Source organism: Mastacembelus armatus, chromosome 15 (genome assembly GCF_900324485.2).
Source record: "Mastacembelus armatus chromosome 15, fMasArm1.2, whole genome shotgun sequence".
Classification (NCBI taxonomy): Eukaryota; Metazoa; Chordata; class Actinopteri; order Synbranchiformes; family Mastacembelidae; genus Mastacembelus; species Mastacembelus armatus.
Window position 1 is genome coordinate 7,512,353 of NC_046647.1, and position 19,961 is coordinate 7,532,313.

General features: G+C 41.8%; 1 protein-coding gene and 2 long non-coding RNA genes across 9 annotated transcripts; 1 reads left to right on the forward strand and 2 right to left on the reverse strand.

Annotated features, from left to right (window-relative positions):
* Positions 1-516: 516 nt before the first annotated feature.
* On the reverse strand, positions 517-4,235 carry LOC113132232 (uncharacterized). The gene is made up of 3 exons (XR_003295872.2): positions 3,373-4,235; positions 1,277-2,426; positions 517-1,161 (listed from the first exon to the last, which is right to left on the reverse strand). It is a non-coding gene; the product is annotated as an uncharacterized LOC113132232 (long non-coding RNA).
* Positions 2,327-18,510, forward strand: ikzf1 (IKAROS family zinc finger 1 (Ikaros)). 7 transcript variants are annotated; one of them, XM_026310203.2, is made up of 8 exons: positions 2,395-2,621; positions 7,089-7,142; positions 7,313-7,426; positions 12,660-12,929; positions 14,535-14,702; positions 15,808-15,933; positions 16,440-16,574; positions 17,130-18,510. In XM_026310203.2, exons 1-8 carry the CDS (start codon positions 2,477-2,479, stop codon positions 17,834-17,836), a joined length of 1,719 nt encoding a protein of 572 aa, XP_026165988.2. In that variant the 5' UTR covers positions 2,395-2,476; the 3' UTR covers positions 17,837-18,510. The 7 variants fall into 7 exon arrangements, with proteins under 7 accessions (XP_026165993.2, XP_026165988.2, XP_026165989.2 ...); XM_026310204.2 differs by having other exon boundaries at positions 16,443-16,574; XM_026310205.2 differs by lacking the exon at positions 16,440-16,574.
* On the reverse strand, positions 15,389-19,715 carry LOC113132234 (uncharacterized). The gene is made up of 2 exons (XR_003295873.1): positions 19,491-19,715; positions 15,389-15,626 (listed from the first exon to the last, which is right to left on the reverse strand). It is a non-coding gene; the product is annotated as an uncharacterized LOC113132234 (long non-coding RNA).
* Between the last annotated feature and the right edge of the window lie 246 nt (positions 19,716-19,961).

Below are 19,961 nucleotides of genomic sequence, written 5' to 3' on the forward strand. Positions count from 1 at the left end.
ACACGTCTATTCCAGCAGATAATTACCATAAGGAAATTGATGCTTTAGTGTGCAGAGGGGAATGTAATTTACTCTGACATCCTCACAGCATAATGCATTCCTAAAGAAAGAGAGTTTTCAGTTTGCAATTGAATTTTTAGATAAATTGGACTATTTAATGTGATTATCAGTCTTGAACGTCTTTGACTTATTAAGGTGTTGAAACCAATTAAGGATTACATGCTGCTCATGCTTCCAAATTTGAAACAGTGAATACTGCTTAAAGATCCATGAAATAAGAACCAGCCAGAGCCTATTGTTCGGTAGTCGACCAGCTACATTGCTTGATGACGCTTTGAGACTTGCCAGGTAATAATATTAATTACAGCAACCTGACTTGCTTCAGGTTGTGGATTAACATGAAGCTGCAGAGCAAATGGTTAGGTTTAGTTTGATTTGCAGCCGTGGATTATAGCCCATACACGGAGCATGATTCTAAATGCTGCAGAATTAGAAATTCTTACAAAACCTTGAAGCTCTCTCCAGAAATCTCCTTTAATCCACAGGCATTTCCACAAGACCAACAAGAATTTACAGTTTTTCTATATGCCACACATTATGGTGTTTCTCAGCACCTCAGTGATGGTGAGTATTGATCCTGCCTCTGCAGTAACTTCTCTAAAATCTTCACTGAATCATTGTCCCGACAGTGTTTTGCCTCAGACCTGCAGTGAGCAAAGCTGCTGTGTCACTTAACGGGACAGTATCTCTGGCTCATGGAAGACCCCAGTCATGACTGGACGCCTCTGCGTTCACTGATAGCGCTGAGTCACATTTCAGTCCCAGCATTCCCTCTGCGTGGCCTCAGGAGTTGCATGCCCTGTAGTTTTTTCATACCTGCATGTGTCAGAAAACGGCAACCTCTGACTTTACAGACAAAGTAGCACCAGCAGCAGGGCTTTGAGGAAGTCAGCAAGCGTTGCTGCAATCCATATTATGGCCGTGAAGACACAGCAGGCCACCACACTCCTGCCCAGAGTTCCTCCTTTTGCAACCAACTGCCTGAATGTTGTGCTTCTTAGGAGATAAGAGTAACCTCCCATGAAAGGTGACTCAGCAATCCAGCACACACAGCCTCTCCTGAGATAAGAGCTCTCTGTGGGGCCTGAGGACAGTGGGATACTGGGAAAAAACAGTCACAAGCAGAAAAAACAGTGGAGTTTAACCACGGCTTATTGTGGGAAACTGAATATAAACAGCAGTGAACATATACAGTGGAGGGAGGAATAAAATCTACCTTAACAGCTTCTGTTGAAGCACAATAATTACAGTGCAGGTCCAGTCCAGCAGATATTCATATACCTGAAACTGAGAGCTGACGTGTTGTCATTATTCATTTAGCATTTCCATCAATATTAATCTACAATTTATATTTCTTTAAATAATTTTGTATTATTATTATTATGTATTGTGGTGAACATGATTCTCTGGATTTAGCTATAGAGTTGTGCAGCAGAGGAACACTTACTGATATTATAAGAAAATTGGAAAGTAGGTAGTTATTAAATATTTTTTTAAACGTCTGTACAAAAATGTGTGCACATTGATACTCTCAGTATAATGGCACAAGGAAAGGAGGTGAATTATGCGCCTGATCCAGTTATATGTAGCCAGACCAGTGTGTGGTGACGGTTTACTAATTTACATTTGCTGTTGTGTATCTCAGTTTCAAGTCACTTCCAAGCAGTTTGGATGATCAACATTGCAGTAAAAAAAAAAAAAAAAAAAAAACAACATCATGCACCTCATATTGATATAACCATCTGAAACTAAAAATTTCTCTGATGGGACCGACAGAGCCAGAGGCACAGTGTTGGTGTGCACACTCCTGTGCACAAAACCAGGGGGAAAACCACATTTCAGTGACTATAATACATATCTGCATGCTAATCTCCTGCAGGAGCCAGCCACTGACACAGGGAGGATGCATGAGTCTTACAAGAGGAAGCAGCAAAGAGTAAAATTCTGACAAAATAAAGAATTTGCTCCAATTGTGGTGTGATGGGGTTTGGTAGGACAGGGCAGCCCTGACACTAAAGGAAACATCACTGGAGAGAAAGAGTAAAGTCAAATGGATGAACCATTAAAGAGAAAATAACTGCATTTTGGGGAAAGAAACACTTGTGTTAATTTCAGAGTGCCAGAACAGGTGACAGAAGAGGAGCTGTCCAATATTCAAGTATGGACAGCTCCCCCCTCCGTCCCCCACATCAGCATCCTCTGTGAGAATGAAATAAATAAACAATGAATGGTCCACTCTCCTCGCGCGCCTCATCCCATCTCATGCATGGCTGCCAGCAATGGTCTACTGGGTGTCAGCTTTTATTGGCCCGGCACAAAGCAAGTGCCAAAGGCTCGGTGGCTCGACTCCCCGCTGCAGACTCGGCCTGTGGATAAAAGCAAGCAAAATGCCTCAGTCGAGCTCAGAGACATAGTCATGTTGGGCTGGAACGAGGAAGTGCAGTGGAGAGGGGAGGGACTCAGGGCGCAGCTCCATGGGGCCGCGGCGGCGCTGCGACCTTCTGCACATGGAGCCGGGGAGAGTTGGAAGAACTTCATACTGCAAACTCAAGGAATAGCAGGTAAAGTGACTTCCACCGCGCGTTTCAGCTCCACTCTAATCTCTAAGGCTTGGTCAGGACCTCTAAATCGAAATAGCTCTCAAGATTTTTATAGGAGACATTTGCACCTGACTGGAAAAGACTCTCCTTGTAGTTTCGGTGCAGGTGCGCCGCAGCATCAGATCCCGTCTAGTGCGCGCAGTTCTCTGCTGTTGCAGGACATGTAACGGATTAATAAGACACTGTACTTAGTAAAATTAAACAGGCTACGGGTATTTTTTATATATTTATTGTACTGCGTTGTTTGTTTCTGTAGAGTCAGTAATTTAAGGGAAGGAGCGGCGTGTTCCCCATTTTCCAAGTTTCTTTATCTTGTGGGAGCACATGGATAAATTATTTCACAATGACTGAGCTCTATATTAAAATATGAATCTCATTTCTAAGATTTGATGCTTTTATCTACGTACTCGGTTATAATTTTAACCCGTTTAATAGGTTTTTACACTGCCACAACACCTGTTGCAACAGATACGCGTCCTCAGTAAACTTCAGTTAGCCTGAAGTTTACTGATAAAAATTTTAAACACACGTTTTCAGGGGAAAAAATCACTTTAGGATGAAAACTTCAATTTGTCCGGGGACAAAACCCAAACCGAATGTGATAATAATTTAGCGCAGCTTAAACAGGAAATCAGTACGCACCGACAGAGGCTGTGTCTAATGTCTCCTATAGCCTAAACACATTTTCGATAAATCTGATAATTTCCCATACCGTTCGGCTCTGTTTTCACCTGTTCGAACCACAGGCTCGGTTAAGCTGTTAAACACTTGTGTGAAGAGGAGAAAAAACGCACATATGTAGGCAGGACTGATGAAACTTTTTTACACTGCTGACACTGAAGTGGAAAGTTCTTCATCAACGCCCAGCCAAAAAAATTGCAAGATTCACTGTCAAACTGTTGAGGAAATAAAGTGTTTTCTTCTGTTTAACACGTTGCAAAACCCAAAGTTCCTGATTGTAGGCGATGCGCCTCCGCAAACACAAAAAAACAACAACAACAAAAAAAAAACTGTTTGGTACTATCAAAGTCAAACTGAGAATTTAACTATTTATAAATGTGTCTTTAAAGTTTGTCTGTCTCAGTGCGCCCAGACAGAGAGGCGTCGTTAGTCTGTTGTATCTTAAATTGCAGAAGCAAGTTCATTTATTAGTACTTGGATTTTTACGCACGTGTGGATGTGTGTGAAGTTCGTCTGTAATGGAGTACTTTTTTTTTCATATACATGTAAAATCTTCTCTTCCACGGTGGTTATTTGATATTTTCACTAAACTCAGACTGAAACGCAAAAACTTATCAAAACCTAACACCTGGGGAAAAAAAAATTGTAATAAAGTAAGTTTGAGTTCAGATGGTAAAACCTGGACATGACCTGCACAAACAGAACTTTTCCGGGCAGCTCAGTTGGAAAGAGAAGTGCTGAAAGTGCTGCAGATCTGTCTGCAGATACATCAGCCTTCTTGTCAGTAGAAACAGAAGTAGGAGGGGGGGCAGAGGAAGACAGACAGTTATTAAAATGATTGTACTGTCTGAATAACGGAGTAGTGAAGTGTGTCAGATGCAAATGAAGGAAACTTCTCCTCAGCGCACCTTTACTCTCCCCTCACCCCCTCGATAGGCTCCCAGAACACATCAGCTAACACTATCTACCCACTACCACCCATACATTTCATGAATTACTGATGAGAATCTCCATGTGCAGATGAACAAAGGTGACCATGCACCGCATTGCTTGGCTTAATCTCCGGGTTTCTCATGAAACCCAAGGCAGTGAAAATTATTAATTCAGATATTTTCATTAATTGTCAGTAAGTCTGCTGGGTAAGTGTCTAAACTCGAAACTTTTAGTGGAGTGTCTGAATTACCATTCTTATTGTTGGTGCCTGCAATTACAGTGAGCTCAGTATAAATTGTTTTATTTTATATTTATATAAATTTGATATCATAAATACTGGCGTATTTAAATGACAAAATCAGTTTTGAACTATCATGAGATGAGCAGAATTATATAAAAGTATTTAATGCAAACCTCCCTGGTCTTAAATCACATTTTTATTTTAATGCTTTATTTTATTTTAATGTTTGTTTTTCGTCCATTGAGTGTAACCGACTTTATGGATAATGTCATTCTGCTTCAACATAGTTACATTTTTAAAACTTACAACTATTTTAGGCACAAGAAGTTTATTTAGTTCTAACCAAAATATTCAAGACACGTCTTTTTTCTCCCCGTTTTTACACTCCAGTGTTTTCATGTGTAGTCCAGTATTTACGGTTTATTTGTGTATTATATATACTCATGTATACGTACACACCAGTGTTTGAGCTTCCTCCTGGGTATCCAGACTCTGCTGGTGTGGTCCTCAGTATCTGTTAACGGTTTCGTTGTTTCTCATCTCCACCCTGTTCCCTGGTGTAGCTTTAGCACCTCACCATGAGCAGACACCTCTAACCTCCCCCCTAAAAACACCACCCCCATCCTCTGAACACACACACACACACACACACACACACACACACACACACACACACACGCACACGCACTCACACAGGAGGACGACCGAGAATTCTGTCAACCCACAAGCCTCTTCCTGCCTCTCCTCATTTGACGTACTCAGACCAAAACTTTTCCAGTCCCCCTGTGCTCTGAGACATCTCTCACAAGTCTTTTCTCTGACTTTTATTTCACTGGCTGAAAAGTTCCACCTGCCCCCAGTTTATACACTCACACACCAACTCACACCTGGTCACAACCAGGAAATGAGCAGTAAAATCCTGCTGTTTTCAGAGTTTCAGATTGATTTGATTAAAGAAATGATATAAAATTGTTGAGATGGATGAAAAGTTTTTAAGTAGCAGTTTGGTGTTCCAGTGTGAATTAACATATAATACTGGAAACATGGCATCTAAAGATTAAGGAACAACTAGACACAATGCGGTAAATTTTTTTAAAAGAGTGACAATATTCAGATTAGGTGTAGAAAATAAAAATAGCATAAAAATAGTATCATGTTGTGCTCAAACAAAATACCTACTTCCTGAATTATCTATGTGCACCTTACTTTCCACATGCCTACACAAAGTGGGTTGTGGCTGAAAGTAGGGACTCTCTTTTTTATTTCTGTCGAAGCCCCCCCACCAACACATCCGTGTTTCCCCTCGCACCATCTGCCTAGAAAAAAAGGGCACATGAGAATATACCCCCCTCTGCCCCCGACCTCCAAGCTCCAGATGCTGAAGAGCGACCCTGCAGAGCCGTAGCTCGCAGAAGTAACACGCAACACCCCTGTGTTGTGCTGAACAAATCATCTGCACTAGTGACCTTTGCTCCCCACCCGCTCCCTCACCGGGTGCCGAGGTCCTGACTCGACTCCGCAGAATATTGTGTGTTGCGACAGAGCGGCCTGGTCGCTTCCCACTATTTGTTCCAAATGTGTGGAGCCATCTGTTAGTAAAACAGGAAGGCCTAGGTTCCCCTTCTCCCTTGGGCTCGTTTCGCTATTTTCGGGAGCTTCACTTCTCCCTGTGTGGCTGCTTGGACTGGGCAGCCGCCCCACCAAGGGCTTCTTGAAGTGGCGAAGCTGGGGCTGAGGCTGTTGGGCCCATCTGCTGCAGGCTTGAAGGCCATCAATTATTAATGGGGCCACAAGCACTGGTGACTCCTCAGATATTCAGCCCTGTCCGGAGGATTGCTTCTGGACTCGACTGCCTCGTCTGGCTAAAAAAATTAATAAATAAAGAGAACTTCTCTATCCTTTGGCCTGCTTTTCTGTCTCTCTTCTTTTCTCTGCACCTTCCTGTTGCATTTGCTGTTCTGACTTCTTGCCCTTCTGCTGGTGCCTGCTTCTTTGTCTCTATCTCTCTCTCGCTGCCTTTCTCTCTTCTTCTTCTTCTCTCACTTTCTCTCCCTCTCTTTGTTTCTGACTGTGGCTTGCATACGCCTGTGCTCAGGCCGCGGGCTCAGCGATGCATGCTCAGTAAATTAGAGAGAACACGAGAGCTGATCAGCTGGGCACGGCAAACACCCGCATCCTCGGTGACCTGGGGCCAGTTAATTTTCTGCTTAATTTTGCGGCAGTCAGTTTGCATTTTTGGATGATTACGTGGCAGGAAATTAACAATAAATAACAAATGTGGTCTGAAAGCCCATTCCCAGCAACACCACGTTACCAGTGGGCCCCATCAGCCAGAGCCAAGCCACTCTCCAAGCTCAGTCTCTCTGTCAGACTTGTAATGAAAATGTCTTCAATTCTTTGTAATGTAATGTGGGGACAGTGGTGTGTCTGCTGCAGTGACAAGAGTGATCTCACTGAGGTGACAGAGTCACGTCGAGAAGTACATCCTTTACTCCACTCTAGCTTTTTATAATGCTGTTTATTCAGCCTGTACTTGATTAAACTTACACACATCTCCATCTCTCTCCCGTTAGAGTACTTGCACCGCATGGAGACAGAAGAGGCCCAGGAAATGGCCCAGATGCCAGGTAAAACACTACACACTGCATGACTGAGCCGTAGAGTACAGAAAATAAATACAATAGCCCCACAAACAGGCTCTTACACCCACCCAGAGGTAATTTTGCTTCCCCTGAATGAGACACTTCAAGGGGTCGCGTGGTGAGTGATGGCCGTTTGCTGTTGTGTGTCTCCCCAGGCAGGGACAGCCCCCCTGCCAACGACGCGTCAGAGGAGGCAGAGGAGCCCATGGCCGTCCCTGAGGACCTGTCAGCCAGCTCCGCCCACCAGCAGAACAACAGAGGAGACAAAGGTACGAGGCAGCATCTCACCCAGCACACCCACTGCCAGTCAGAACAGCACTGATGCCTGTCATAATTAAAAGTAAATCAGTATGAGTGTATGATGGCGAGGTTAAGCTGAGGGTAGCCCATGAAGCAGCAATAAAAAGAGTAAAAGCCCTTGCAGTGCCTCTCCCAGAAGTAATGTAGTCATTCCCAAAGCATCAACTTAGTAAAATGGTTAGCTGAAAGTAATGTTAGTATCAAAAGCACGGCATATAAAATGTTCTCATAACTTAATCCCATGCACAGCCAGTGGGAGATATTTGTCGTTCCAAATCCCTTGGAAAAATTATTTTACAGCTGCAAAAAGACACATTTAGGTCATTGGCTGAAAAGGTAAAAAAAAAAAAAAAAAAAAAAAAAAGCCCTTTGATCCAGGGCATGTCATTAAAAGCCAAGTCTTAAGGAATAGCTAATGTGGCCTTGATTTGAGTTTGTGAACATCAAGCCAGGGAATATCATGGTGAAAATAAGGATGAAGCATGCTGTGGGGGGGATTCACATACGCAGTGTATATTTATCTGAAATGTTTTAACGTGGGTGGTTAGTGAAAAAACAGGAAATGTTCCAGGAGGATTCAGACATAATATATAGTTTTCACAGGAAAAATAACATAGGTGTTATTTTTATTCATGAGATTCATGAGCTTGTTAATGCTCTCAAATACATTAATGTGTCTACTAATGTTGTCACTGTGTCCAGGACAGTTACCAATGTGAAATGCAGCACAGGATCACAAAATGTTTTTTTATGTTCATCATGACATGATTTTACTAGAAAAAAAACAAAAAAAACACACCCCAGATGGCTTGAATATGACCATCGTATCAGTGTTTTTCCACTTATCCAGATAACGGCAAAGATTAGCAGCACACAGTCAAAAATAAAATGTGAGAGGAAACTGAAATAGGATGTGTAAGAGTTTCCTAAGAAGAACTTGCCATCAGACAGTTTCAACACTCCTGGAGATAAAGAGTTCAGGAACAGGGCCAAGCTCAAGAAAGATCAGCACATCACTACACCACATAGGTCACACACCTGCACATACACACACACACACACACACACGCATTCATGCTCTCTGTCTGACTTTACAACTGTTGACCTGTCATGCAGGAATGTCTGAACACTTCTGAACAAGTGCTGCGATGGCATCTAAACACTTACCAAATAATAAACACACCTCAGTCGACTGATGATGTCTACTGTACAGTCTGGTAACAAAGATCGTGACTTTCGTTGTTGGCTTGTAAAAAGGGTAGAGAAAGCAAAGCTTGCAGCAAGGATGTCCAAGTTTCTGTTCATTCCCTTAACAGTATGATCACTTCATACGCATGTGTGTGTACGTGTCTATATAGGGAGAGACAGAAAGAGCCCGAAGAGTGAAAGAAGGGAAGTGCGAGTATCTGGTACATCTATGCATCGCTGCCTCTGTGATAAAAGCTCAAATGAGTTATAATTATCACTCAGGATCATGTGCTGCTCAGTTCTCTGTAGTGAAGAAAGGCAAAAAGCAGGGGGACTATATGTGGGACACGGGACCTCAAAGTATCGAAAGCTTAAAACCTCAAAAACCAGGTTGTTTCCTGTTGCAAATAGGTCTTCACAGCCTGGGATCGTCATTGTTGCTATGCCTTCACAGTGCTGCAATCCACACACGACTCCAAACAACAGGAGCGTTTCTATGTCAAAGTGGGCCCTAGTTTGTTTTTATGTTAGCTGTTAAACTAAATAAATGTTGTTGTCCTGCTTGGGTGGTTAAAGCACAAGGCAACAAGATGACCTTCACAACATCCCAGTGAAATGATTTCTCTTTCGCTTTCAGTGATTCATATGGGGCCTTCGCTATTTCAGAGACATGAGACTGAGCTGTCTAGTTCCTGAAAACTTGGAGGCGAGTTAAAAAAAATTTTTTTTCAAAAAAAGTGTGACGGGAAAAGCAGGCTGTTTTTCGGTGTTCCTGCAAGTCGTGTTGAGTGTGTTGCTGGGGTGGTTTAACACATGTGGTTCCACTACCTTGAACACGGTTATTTTCAGGCAGTGAGAGCAGCACAAGTGAGTAACAGGAACCTCCAGTAGGCTCCTGTGTTTCCACCCTGCAGAGCTGCACACTTGCTAACTTGCTTCCTATCTGCCATCGATCTCTCTCACTATAGATTTTATTTTCTTTCATGCCAAAAACGCTTCCTTTCACTAATTCTAAAACTTTATTTGAAATACGTTATTATTCACTTCACTTAGTAACTGTCATTGTTTTATTAGTCTGTCACCCCTCTATCTGTAATCTGAGTATTACATCCACAAAAGGTTATAACCATTTTATTGTGACCTGTTTTGTTTGTCTACTGTGTAATCTGACACTTGCTTCCCAAAACGAGCAAATCAGGATGTGTGACTGACAAACATGATATAAAGTAAAAAGCCTTCTTCCTATTCCCAATTTAGTCATAACTTCCCCATATCCATGAGAAGTGAGGGCAGCCCAGTGTTCATGGTTCTCTTCTGTCTGCCTTAGCCCGCTGATAACCCGAGCACCTCTCTGGTGTATTAAATCTCTCAGGAACTGACAACTATAGATTAACAAAAGGGCTTTTTAGCACATTGTTCCAACTATTCCCTTTTCTAAAATTGGTGAGAATTTACAAAATGCACAGTAGTATTTTAGGAGTTCATGTTATTAAATTACATTATTCCTGAATCAGTGTCTACATTTGCCTGTTATTGAGCAAGGCAATAGTCTTTTTATGCCTTTTGATTAATTGACATAATTTTACAGCTCCCTGCTGACATCAGAAAAGTGCTTTAGCCAACTAAAAATGCAACAAGTCGAGGTTTTGTGGCTAAAACCATACATTACGCCAGGAGAGTATTGTAGTTTTGCTTTCGAGCTCTGTGATATGCAAATGGTGCCATTGATCACCTGCATTTAAAAAAAATCCCTCTAGCTTCAGTTTTTTTGACACTTACATCATCATTAAATTGCCAGAGTGAAAAACCTTGGTGGTTGAAGTGAAAAATACATGTGTTTTGCAACATATGTAATGTAAAGTCCCTAAAAAAACATACTCCCTGACTTTGCAGTCCAAATGAATTCACTTTTACCTTTGAAAAAAAAAAAACAACAGACCACAGGCAACTTGCCTGCGACATGTTTTAAATCAATGATTCCCAGCCAGGGCTACAGGTAAGCTAAAGCAAAACTAATAAAACAATGTTGACAAGCAGTCAAATAGTTAAACTTAATGGTTGAAATTAAACGAATGATTATGAGCAGTGGTTAAAAATAAATGGTGGTGTGGGTGAAGAGTTATTAGAGTTCATCAGACGGGGCTGTGGTGGTGGAAATGACAAACTCGTTGAGAAGCACTATATTGAGTCCTATCTGCCAATGCATATTTAACCAGAGGTGACTCAAACAAAAATGATTAATTTAGCAGCAGACCTTTGTGGTAACACCTAAATACCAGCGTTGGTATCCTCACTGCATTGTATATGAAGTATACAGGGTATGTTCTATACCCAATTCATACACAGTTCTGTGATTAACTCATTATCAACTTAAATACCATCGGAAACATTATTTCTCAATTTTCGTCCCACCTTATGTTTTTTTATGGGAAAGATTCTGTACATTAGGGCATTTATGTTCTGTTGGTTGCTCTTGGTGAAAATGAGACTCCTGCTATAAAAAGTCACACACAAACAAAAAAGAAAAAAAAGAAACCTGTTTCAGTTACAGCCTGTTTTACAATTCCTTTCCCGTGCTTCCCTTTCTGTCACTTCTCCATAATTCTTGGTATTTCAGTTAGACAGGCCCTCTTTGTGAAGCTTCCCCTTTTCCATAGATTCCTATATTTCATGATTTCCACTTCTTCCTCTTCAGTTGTACAAACAGAGGTAGAGGCATGGGGAAATCGGGCTGCCACCGTGACATGCAAACCACAGGCTGGTAGCTGTGGGACTTGCAAGATCAGTCAGTTCTCTTAAATGTTTGTATGGTGGGAAAATAAGGAGCTGCTGGTTCAACAGTGAGGACACTTCTCTTTTCTCATCACTTTTGGGAACACCAGATATCACTACGATAGTTCCACAAACGACAGTTTGCGTTCATCGTGTCATGTAGCGTTTATTTTCTGCCCTGTAGAAATCAGGCAGATTAAAGCCCCTGTAAATGAGCAGGACTGTAAAGGAGCAGCAGCTGCATGCAAGCGAGTCTGTGTGTTCATTGCACTCTGTTGCTCTCTGTTGCTCTGACAGGCATTGCTGTCGTCCCTATAGTTTCGCACTGCTTCCTGTGTTTCTGTTTCCTGTTTATCTTGCTGTCATTTGTTTCACCAAAAGTGTGATTGTGTGAGATGATCTCTGTCTTCATCTCATCTCTGACATCCTCAAACAATAGCCGTGCTATCCACCCATGTATCCTTATGAAAGTACATGATGCTGCTCTGAAAGAACTGAGCAGTAGAGCCCACAGTTTAAATGTACAGGCTGTGCTGCGTATTATCTTTACCTGATCCCAAGGTGGTTAGATATTACAAAGCATCACACAGTTATATTAAAGTGAAGTTGCAGTGTCACTATAATACACTGTCTAGCCTGACAGAAGAAAGAGGGAATGAACAGAATCATACTGGCACAGTACAGTGTTGAATCCCAATAAGGTGAGGCCATATTTTGTTGTATTGAGTTTCAAAGTTCAGTTTCATGACTTCATAATGCAGTTCATCGACACAGTCTTTATAACATGTGACAGTAAACACACCATTTATTTGTACACGTAACAAATGTAATAAACAATACGTCTCTTTCAGACAAAAAAAAAAAAAAGGAAGTGCACAGGCGAGATTAAAAAATTATAAAAGCATCTCAACAACATAATAGGCTGAACAACAGGACAAAGAAAATTTAATTGAAGCACTGAGGAGACATAAATTCTTCAGGTAATGGATGACTTTAGTAAGACTAGGGCCAATACTAAATCACAGTGACAATAGCAGAGAAAAAAACAGTGTTGAAGAAAAGTCACAGCAATGAAGACGAGATAGAAGCTGTAAGGAAAAACAAATTCACATGCACTTTTAGAGCTGATCAGTGAGGTAGGCTATTCTTATGTCACACTGACAAACTGCCCATCTTTAGTACATAACATCATGCTCGTATTCTAAACCGTGGCCACCCCCACCCCCTTGCCCTCTTTTCCAGCCTGTAACATTAAAGTTGAGGCTCGCAGTGATGAGGAGAATGGGCTGGCCTGTGACATGAATGGCGTGGAGGAGGAGGAGTGCGCGGAAGACTTGCGCGTGATCGATGCCTCGGGGGCCAAGGTGAACGGCTCACAGCCGAGCCCCGAAGCCAAGGCCTTCTCCTCGGCCGGCGGTATCCGGCTGCCCAACGGGAAGCTCAAGTGCGATATCTGTGGGATAGTTTGCATTGGCCCCAATGTGTTGATGGTGCACAAGCGAAGCCACACTGGTAAGCCACCTGCAATACTTCTTGCCCTTCCTTTGCACCCATGTTCACTGTCACTATGAGGATGGATGAGGGGTAGAGAGGTGTCTGCTGTGGCTCCTCCTTACATTTAGATTCACATGGCAAAAATGAAGATATCAGAGTAGTTGTCACCTACTACATTTTTGCATTAACACAAACATATCACATCACAATATCTGTATTTTTCTATATACATGGAGATTAGTAATAGAGTCTTAGAAATAAACTTCAGAGGCTGTTCTGATGTATGCAGTCACCCTACTACTCAGCTGAAGTTGTAATGGCTTGCGTTTGGCTGTATGCATGTAGACCTCCTATCGTGCGTGAAATAGACTTTGAGCTTATCATTAGCATTCATTATTGTTCATCTAAATGACTGTGAACTACCACATGACAAGCAATAGCAATTGATCAAATTATTGTGCGATAAAGTAGTGTAGAGACAGTGGCAGAAGAGACAAACTTTGTCCAAAAAACAAAAATAAAAAAATATGCCCTCAGTTGAGAAACAGGATATCTGCTGCAATTAAGTGACAATTATCTGGCTATTAAAAGTTTTTCAAAATTTCAAAATTGAGATTCTATTGTAATGAAGCCAAACCAGTGGTGGGGAACATTTTGAGAAAGGCACTTAACCGTCAAGCTTTAGAAACTAATGAAACCTAAAATGGAAGAAAGGAACGCCAGACTAATGTAAATGCAAAAGAAAGTACAATAAAAGATATAATGAAGTGCCTCCTATTTAAATAGAAAATATTCTCTGGTGAGTCTTTGCTCCTGAAATGCATTTTTAATGAATTTCCTTTTTTATATATTTTTGCTGCTTCACTGGTGACTCTTATTTTATGGGGGGCCTTTGAAAAAAACAGCCATATTAAAACGTTCTCACAGAATGCCACAACACTCGGAGAGGCTGGATATTGGTTTATTCCAGACGCGCTGATCAGGAAGACTGGCTCTCAACACAAAGTGTTTCCTTCACTTTATTCAAATGAGGCTGAATTTGCATTGTGATGTGCCGCTCTTATTTTAGAGACGAAGAAGAGGAAAAAATGAGATTTTCAGATCAAATTGACCTAGGCAATGGTGCATTACGGAACTGGCAGGCTGAGTCTGAAAGGCTCTTGTTCGATCAGAGTGCCAGAAGTCGGTGGGGCAGGGGGAGCATGGAGAGATGGAGTGTCACTCTGCTGCAAAACCCTCCCACAGGGTTGCTAGATCACTCTCTGCCCTGGAGATGCGCCATCTCCAGCACTTGTTCAGGCGCTCAGGATGCTTGTAATCAAGTGACCTCACATTCCCACCTGCCAGCCAGCTTTTTCATTCACATTTAAAAAACAAAAGACAAACAAAAACAACTTTTATGCGTTTTTTGTTGTCAGTGAAGGGATCAGACATGGTGACATTAGGAAGAGTAGTGCAATCAATACCCTCAAAAATCATAAAATGCCTGACCTGATACAAGTAAAACATATAACACTGGGTGACAGTAAAAAACATACTTTTTTCCTTTTTTTCTGTTCTTTTTCCTGTGTGAGTTATCTGCCCCTTTACAGTAATGTGTGTCTGTTATGTTCTTGTTCTCAGGAGAACGTCCTTTCCAGTGCAGCCAGTGCGGTGCCTCTTTCACACAGAAGGGTAACCTGCTGCGTCACATCAAGCTCCATTCAGGGGAGAAACCCTTCAAGTGTCACCTTTGCAGCTATGCCTGTCGCAGGAGGGACGCCCTCACCGGACATTTACGCACCCATTCGGGTGAGTATGCGGAGATCGTCTACGCTGCAGTGTAATTTCTAGGAACCCTGGGTAGAAGCCTGTACAAAGGGACGCCATGTTCTGTAGTGCATACAACTCAGGGCTATGTAACGGGAAGTTCACAGGGTGTAGATATGGTGTCACTTTTCTTTGCAAATGCTTTGCAGAAGTATGTGTTAGTGGATTTTTTTAGGTGTAAATAGTATGCTTACAAAGCCTGCTCTAAATAGTTTAATTGAAAAGGGAAGGGATAACCTACAAGATTAGAGTTGCACACAGAATTCTGAGGTGCATTTAAAAAAAAAACATTTTTTTACAGAAATGAATGCATCATGATCAGGGTATTAAATGATTACAAGTTGGTGTGCATAAGCTAAACTGAATTCAATAGAAACAAAAGCAGCATAAAAGGCAGGTGCTATACTTTAATAAATATATTAAGAGGGGAATAGTTTTATTTTGTCTGTATTATTGCTATATACTAGGAATATATTTGTTTTTGTCAACAAATTTTGGGAAAAGGTTCAAAACTAATTGTCTCACCAATCTGTGGTGGTGCTCATATCATCATATGTTTTTCTTTGTATTTTATTTGTCTAAATACATTCAAATTTTTAATCACACCATTTCTTTTCTTTATTTACTGGTGGTGTAAATGCAGTAGGATTGAAACTGACATATAGGAATCAGGTTGTACAACATCCTCTTGTACACATTTATTTAGAGAATGTAAAATCCAATCAAGTTAAAATACACAATATATGCAATACCAAAAAATCATCATCATCAACATCTTCTTGGGAAGTTTTTGCACCAGATTTCCCAAAGGTCATCGGTCAATCAAACTGTGAGGGCGGTACCGTCAGGGGCTTCTCCTTTTTTTTTAGTAGATGGTGCAATTTTTTTCACCTGCCACTGTTTATGCTGGAGAAATAAATGGAGAAATAGTTTCAGTTTCAGTCAACATGCTAATGCTAATTATCTGTTAGTTGTACTGTACAGTAAAAACCAGCTAAACTACAGTGTGAGCATTACGGATTATCGCTTGAAAATCACCCAGAATAATGCACTGCTCTGTTTGCTGATATGATGTTATTTTTTGCAGTTGGAAAACCCCACAAGTGTGCTTACTGTGGGCGAAGTTACAAGCAGCGCAGCTCTCTTGAGGAGCACAAGGAGCGGTGTCACAACTACCTCCAGTGTATGGGGCTGCAGAACACCATGTACACAGGTTGGTGCTTCTCGAGACGCACACTCCACTTTCGCCCAAATCTGATGACCTACTTTACCCTGAGCGCAGGCCTCAGTATGCACGCTACAGCAGTGTACCATGCTGACAATGCTGTGGTTATTAACTGCTGCTATGAATCAGGTGAAAGTCCTGTCATTTCCATTTGAATATAGGCTCATGCTCTTTTCAAAACACTGCAGAGCTAATTTAGTTTATTTATTCATGCTGTCACCACGCAGTTGTATATTCTTCCATATATTCTCGGCAGTCATGAATTAAATGAACGCACTATTGAATACTTGAGATACTTAATGTGCAGGGTGTTGTAGAAACACATCTGTCCTTGATCTGTGCGCATGAACAAATGTAACATTTACAGGCCAAGTGCTTGACATGTGTCAGACTAGTCCGCTCTGTGCTCTGTGAGAACAGACATCAGGCATGACAAACAGGACAAACTCAAATTACCTTGACTCTGAAATCTACTTTTCTGTCTTGCTTTCCAGTAGTAAAGGAAGAAAGCAACCAGAATGAGCAGAGGGAAGACATAAGCCAGACGGGATCTGACAGAGCCTTGGTGCTAGACAGACTAGCTAATAATGTAGCTAAACGTAAGAGCACTATGCCACAGAAGTTTGTGGGTAAGGGCTGAACTCTGCTTCCTTTGTGTAAATACCGTGTTGCTACTTTTGATGAAAAATAAGTGTAGCTGCTGCACCTGTGAAAGCTGCATAGGTGAAGCTGCTCTGTGTTTTGTGTTCATTTGATTAACATTGCTCTCTGCCAGCTCGGCTCTGCAGAATGCATGCAATATAACAGTAAACATACTTTGTTGAGGTTCAGCCTGATTAGAACTTGTACCTTGTTTAATCACTATTAGAAAACACTGTGTTGTAATATTTGCTGAGTGTTTAATCCTGTACATTAATTTTAAATAAAGAGGAGATTAAACATTCTTAACAAGAGAGAGAAAAAAAAGAAACATTTTATAGGCTGAGGGAAAAGGCATTATCAGACTACAAACACCAATAGAAAACCATAAGACATAAACAAAACAACAATAACTGAGTCATTTTCAAGCTCAGCTAGAGAGGAGCAGGCTCAGTATCAAGATGGTGACATCACAGCATGTAGTTGAAAGGTGTCTCTAAAGAATAACTTTCACATTGCTCTGCTGTCTCTGTCTGGCCCCTCAGGTGACAAACGTCTGTCAGACCTCTCCTATGAAGCAGGAGCAGCTGAGCTGATTCAGCCCCACGTCATAGACCAGGCCATCAACAGTGCCATCAGCTACCTGGGAGCCGAGTCTCTCCGGCCTCTGGTCCAGACCTCTCCTGGCTCCTCTTCTGATGTGGGCCTAAGCTCCATCTACCCACTCAAGCCTGCACCTGACGGCCATGCAGGGACAGGCCACAGCCTGTCAGCCAAAGACAGCGCAGCTGAGAACCTGCTGCTGCTCTCCAACTCCAAGAGTGCCTCCAGCGAGAAGGACGGCTCGCCCAGCCACAGCGGCCAGGACTCCACTGACACCGAGAGTAACAACGAGGATCGTCCAGGTGTGGCGGCCTCCGGTCTCATCTACCTGACCAACCACATCACCTCAGGGGTGAGGAACGGCGTGCTTCCTTTGGTGAAGGAGGAGCAGCAGAGGCAGTACGAGGCCATCCGGGCCAGCATGGAGATGGCCTCTGAGGGCTTCAAGGTGGTGACGGCGGACGGGGAGCAAGTGAGGGCGCACCGGTGCGAACACTGCCGCGTTCTCTTCCTGGACCACGTCATGTACACCATTCACATGGGCTGCCATGGCTTCAGAGACCCCTTCGAGTGCAACCTCTGTGGCCACCGGAGCCAAGACCGATACGAGTTCTCCTCTCACATCACGCGAGGGGAGCATCGCTACTGAGTCCCATCCAGCAGAGAGAGCGCACACATCCACAGGTGTAAATATGGAAAATATGCCCGACACTCACTCACACACACACACACACACACACACACACACACACACACACTCATCACACACACACACACACACACACTCATAGTACCTGAAATAAATACATAGAAATACATGTAAAATACACTGTCGATGTCTGAAAGCTGGGCTTTTTATACAAAGTATGCATGTTTGTTGAACCAGATAAATGTATACGATTATTCAAAAACAAAAGAAATAAACTATTGTTCAGTGAAGACGACACATCTGCATCCTACATTAAGTTTTAAATCATATATTTACAGTTGCCACTTGTATAAAATGTATAAATGCGACTTCCTTTTGGAAAAGCGAGCAGAAAATTTTTCTGATTGTAAAATAGAAAAGATTTACATGCTTTCATTTACATTTTATGGCTGAAATGTCAGTAAAAGTTTCTATTCTCTTATTGTGTTAATTGCAGAGAAACCCACTTTAATATTGGTTTTAAATACAATCATTAAAATCTTAACAGTGTAGATAACCCCACATATTCTTTTAAAGTCTCAGCCTGTTCTTGCATTTGTAACAACCTACATATTATTTATATCACATTTAGACTCTGTTTTTGTATTTATTACAGTGATCGTTGTCTGTCTGTAGGGTAGTTAAAAAAAGCTCCATCTCTTCTGTTCAACTGTACTTAATGTATTTGAGGTGAAAACATGACTGCTGCTGGAAGCTATTTTTGGTTTTATCATAAGAAAATGTTATTCTTGTTTTATACCTGATGGCTAAGAATTGTTTCATTTACAAAATGAAAATGAACCATTTGAATGGAGCTCTATGCTTGCAAAAATATCAATAAAGGATATTTTATATATGCACAAGGAGAGTTTTTTTGTCTACAGAGAATGTGCGTGGAAATAAGGGGAAAAGAACTAAGGCAAAAAACTTTGTAGCAGATCGATGAGAATTAATAGCAGCTTTTCATATTGGTGTTATAATTTTACTGTTTTTACATGCAGACATTTCGTGGAAAATGGTTTTTAATAGAACAGATAGATTTCTTTAATTTGCTTGACAAATTGGTGGATAAAGAATATGGAAATCCCTGCATTAAAATGACTCTTCATCATTTGTTTTTAAATCAGGGTCAGGGTCAGGCTCAGGAGAGTGATTCCTGAAGTTAGCAGAAAGCTTATCTGAGTTTTATTTCATTTCGCTATCTCAAACCTTCAGAAATAATTAAGTTTAGATGTCATTCAAGATGCTCCTGCCTGTCAAGGAAGAGGCAGGAAATAGTGAATGACTGGCATTTATGTGTAAAATAACAAAACACTCAACGCACTGACAGAAAATTTCCACTGAGAGGAGAATGACACCTCTCCCCATACTGTATTACAATTACTGTGGTTGCAAAATACAGTCTAGATTTTCAAATTCAATTCAGTGTTTTTGACGTTATGAACGTAATAATGTCTAATTAAAACATATGGCCAGCACATCACAGTGGCAACTGAGAATTTTGTGTTAATACTGTGACATCATGAGACTGCTGGTAGCATAAGCAGCATAGACACAAAAAGTTGTGTATGAAGGCCCTCCATGCACACACACACACACACACACACACACACACCAGCCTGTTGATGTGTTGTGTCCAGGACCTGAAGACTCTGAGGAAGAGCAGCAGCTGAGTGTCGGGACAGTGAGGATCAGCCACTGGAGAAGAAGGCAGGGGCTGACACTCTGAGGACCAGGCCCATCTGGAGAGGCCCAGTCGGGGCTGTCGGAGGAGCACGGTAGCGTTGTGTGTTGACAGCCTCGTCCAGATGGCTGCTGTGTGATTTAGCAGAAACGGGAAGCAGCTGTGGCCAGTGTTGAGTCCCCCACGCTTGACTGGGACCCAACAGGGGTGGGAGGGCATTTGCATGAGAGGGATAATCTGGCCAACCAACTCTGGCCCTGCCAGGATCCCAAATCTCACTTCCCCTTTCAGCCAGCTGACTGAAATAGTCCTTTAAGAATCAGAATGAACCAAATCCAGTGGTGCTGTTAACATGAACCAACAAGAGGTTACTACTCAAGGTTTTTCTTTTCTTTACTTGAA

Excerpts from the sequence above, each read along its gene's own strand:
- ikzf1 (XM_026310203.2), top strand. The coding sequence starts at position 2,477 with ATGTTGGGCTGGAACGAGGAAGTGCAGTGGAGAGGGGAGGGACTCAGG. Across the intron at positions 7,427-12,659 it reads GAACAACAGAGGAGACAAAG|CCTGTAACATTAAAGTTGAG; the intron begins GTACGAGGCAGC and ends CCTCTTTTCCAG. Across the intron at positions 16,575-17,129 it reads TATGCCACAGAAGTTTGTGG|GTGACAAACGTCTGTCAGAC; the intron begins GTAAGGGCTGAA and ends CTGGCCCCTCAG.